This window comes from Glandiceps talaboti, chromosome 11, assembly GCF_964340395.1.
Source record: "Glandiceps talaboti chromosome 11, keGlaTala1.1, whole genome shotgun sequence".
NCBI classification, from domain to species: domain Eukaryota; kingdom Metazoa; phylum Hemichordata; class Enteropneusta; family Spengelidae; genus Glandiceps; species Glandiceps talaboti.
This window is the reverse complement of record NC_135559.1, coordinates 1,128,905-1,132,500: the sequence shown is the minus strand read 5'-3', so window position 1 is coordinate 1,132,500 and position 3,596 is coordinate 1,128,905. Positions and strand designations below refer to the sequence as shown.

Sequence of the window (3,596 nt, the reverse complement as noted above, 5' to 3'; positions counted from 1 at the left end):
TGATTGATACAAGGTAACTCTTATTAGCATTGCTACATTCTCTTTGTCTATCTTTGTCTATTATCGTAGCAAATTGTTACAAAATTGTACACTTTGTAACAAGGTATACTTTATCAGGCAAGTCAAATGTAACAATTGAAAGAAATACTTTGACGGTTCACGAGTCGTCACAGGTAAAGAATAGATTCAAAACATCCACTCCAAATATATGCACAATGGACGTACAAGCAATATAGGAGTAGTGAGATGTAAATTTAGAATAAAGTTTGATCACTGTTTGTTGATTCTGGAAAAATTCTAGATAAGCCTACTACAACTTCTTTAGCCCAGAGACTAGTTTTGGTGTTTCTTTCTCTATAAGCTCTCTACACCAAGCCAAGACATGTACGTGAGAAATACAGGAATGTGTTTTCAATTTGAAATTACCACCAACGGTTCTACTAGATCTAAGTAGTTATCTCATATTGACATAAGTACTCTTTTGTGTGTACTGGGAATTTCTCCCAGCGAATTTCCTTTTATGCATATGAATACACACACAAACAAACACAACCAAAGCCACACTTTCTACAGAAAGCCATTCAGGTTTAGGACTATATATGTGACTAGACTAAGTAACACGCTTCATCTCATGTCGCCGTGGAACTGTCGAGGCTCTCCCACTTACCGCAGGCTATCCCGGAGTCACCCAGGCCCGGCAACTTAGCATCTTCAGGCCCTTTGTGAGTAATCGACTATGACTCTTTAAATCATCATTACTCCAGGATTCCCCCAAATTCTCACTCACCTTGTGGATGACATGGCTGAGTAACACAGCCTACCTAATATGGAGTTTGTAGAACGCTCACCTAGGGTCTGAGTCTTTTACAGAAAAATCCCCCTTCTCCAGTGGGAATCGGACTCATGATCCCCCCCCCCCAGCAATATGGCAATGTTGGTAAGATCTTTATCTAATACAGTGTATTGCTATTTTTATCGTCTGGCGCAGACGATAAAATGTAGCAATATTAGTCAGATTTTAGTCGAACCTGACAATGAAATGTAGCCATATTTTACTGAATCAGACGACTGTCGGTTTCACGTTTATTGGCTTCAATTGTAGTAATTGTTGAACAGAATACTTACACTCCCTTACATTACAAACGGAACAGTAAACATATGTATACGACAGTGATGTGAACCTAGCCAGTATCTGTCAAAAAATCGTTAGCTCCTCTGCCATTTTTCCCGGCTACATTTTGAGAAATTATATAAGCTTAACAAATCTTTGTTTGGATATTTGAATAATTATATTTTCATGATTGACTGATTGACGGGTCTAGTTTACTGTCTTTTATTTTCTTATTTAGTAGTAAAGCAATTTGTGTGTTTCTCAGGATGGATAGAAATAACTGTGACAAGGTAAACAATTCAACTACAGAGTTCCAAATAAAAAGATTTTTTGTAAAAATTGACATTTCTATTCAATACACCATAAACCCTCCACCAAGGAGCGTGGAGGGTATATGGATACTCTAACCAAAAGAATTATCTGGTATATAGAACTGTACTGCATATTTTCCAAACTTTTGATTGTATTTGTTTTACATTGCAGGTGATGATTCGTTCGAAGGGGAATTAGGCGATCCGTTTGTTGTCAGTGTTCATTTTATTGCTGACAAAGGCGAGGCTGTCAAGCTTAGAGACCTTTTCCAACCTCTTCTAGAGTGGATTGATCCTGAATTCAAACTTTTCAACATTGTTGAACGAACAGAATCAAACGGAACGTCACGTCACAAACTAACGAACGGTGATATTTATGATAGTACGCCCTCTCTGGCGGTATTGTTGTTTCTCCAAGAGGAGCTCCTAATCGGCAGAATGACAACCGCACAACAATATCTTGCTAAATCACCGTGGAGGTTTCACCATAGTGTAACGCCAAATGGACACTATTCATTATGTCCGCCAAATCGTCAAGATTTCTACGTAAATTCAGACGACATGCCAATGTGGGGCGTAAGACAAGTCCATTATGGCAAAGAACACCTGAGGTTTCAAATTTTCTGTAGTGAGACAAACTGGAATGATATGATAGAACTTTATAGTTTGATTTTGGGAAAGTCCCCGGATGTGAAGAAAGTTGATTTCTGTTATTTCACAGTCTTTTCACAAGCTAACGTAGATGTACAACTTTCTCTGAAAAGACTGTCGCATAAAGCCAACCCAAGGACTTTGAATTCTTCCATCTTGCAGTTCAAAGTTAAGGAAGTGGGCAGCCTTGTGCCGCTTTTACCAAATACGTGTTGTCCAATCAGCAAACGACGATGGCAAACCACTGATTACGATGGCAACAGACTGTTATTACAAGTGACCAAACACAGCCGACGACTCGGAATTGATTCTGGCCTATCATCACAGCCTCGTTCAAGGACCGAGAGTTTATTAGGCAAACCACATCCAGGCTGGTTTGTGTAGCGAGAGTTCTCAAAGATTTGACTCAGATATGTGAGCACGTATGATGCTATCATATCTGCCGAAATTTCCTTCAAACTCTGTAAATATGTATATGCCAAAAAGTGATTATATAAACATTTGAACTTTGACCCGATAAAGTAAGTTACATGAAATCAAGACACTAGATATTTATTTTATATTTCAATTAATAAATTCCTAAAATCACTTATAAAGCCACAGTAGCTGCAACTGGATAATTTTTGGAAACTTTTTGTCAGATATTATGACTTATTGTACACCCTGACATTTAAAATGACATGCCATAAAATAATACATAAATGATTACTGTGAGTAGAAGTGTATGACGTAGGTAACAGCTTGTGTCTTGATATTGAATATTCAATGAGCACTACCATATATAGGTATCGAAATCGAAGCAAGTCAAACTAACATGGAGCCGGACTCGAACCAAACTTCCACTCAAAATCTTAACCTGTCACTACACTATATATATATATATATATATATATTTTATATATATATATATATAACGTTGACTTCTAACAGACAGGTACAATATATTTTTTTAAAGAAACTAAGCTTGAAAAAAATGTCTAAGTTGCAGCTAGTGTGGGTTTAACATTTTTAACACTTTGTATAAAAAGTTACGGTAAAAACTGGATGCCTATAACGAGGTTTTAGTCTTTCAATGCTTTCTGTATTATTCATCAAAGTTGTACCATTCCATTCTGACCATGGCAACCGTTATTTCCAAGCAACCAAAGTTATAAAGTTAGCCTTACGAAGCCTGAGGTACGACGTCGGTCAAATCAATTTCCTCAGTAAACTTTGTAAAGTGCGCCCTCTTTTGGCTTCCGTCACACTAACGCTGTACGACAGTTACTTGATCCACATGTGTACGTTCTGATTGATAATCTGTAGTGTGTTGGTTGCCATGGTATTTCTCCTCCTATTCTCCGTTAAAACGTCAAATTCACATTATACTGTGGATAAAATACTGTAGAAAAAATATTACATTTCGGTCTCTCTACTCGGGGCAAAATCAATAGTTCAATGTAGGATAATAACAAACTATTCAATTCTTTTAGTTTGGGGTTGGGTGAACTATTTTAGTTCTCATCACGCAAAAACGATTTTTC

General features: G+C 37.2%; 1 protein-coding gene across 1 annotated transcript in view; it reads left to right on the top strand.

The window, feature by feature from the left end:
* Positions 1-2,930, top strand: part of LOC144442429 (protein FAM124A-like) — a 7,433-nt gene extending 4,503 nt beyond the window's left edge. The window contains exon 2 of the mRNA XM_078131774.1: positions 1,595-2,930. Within this exon, the coding sequence (XP_077987900.1) occupies positions 1,595-2,457 (863 nt within the window). The 3' untranslated portion in view covers positions 2,458-2,930. The remainder of the gene's footprint in view (positions 1-1,594) is intronic.
* The last annotated feature ends 666 nt before the right edge of the window (positions 2,931-3,596 follow it).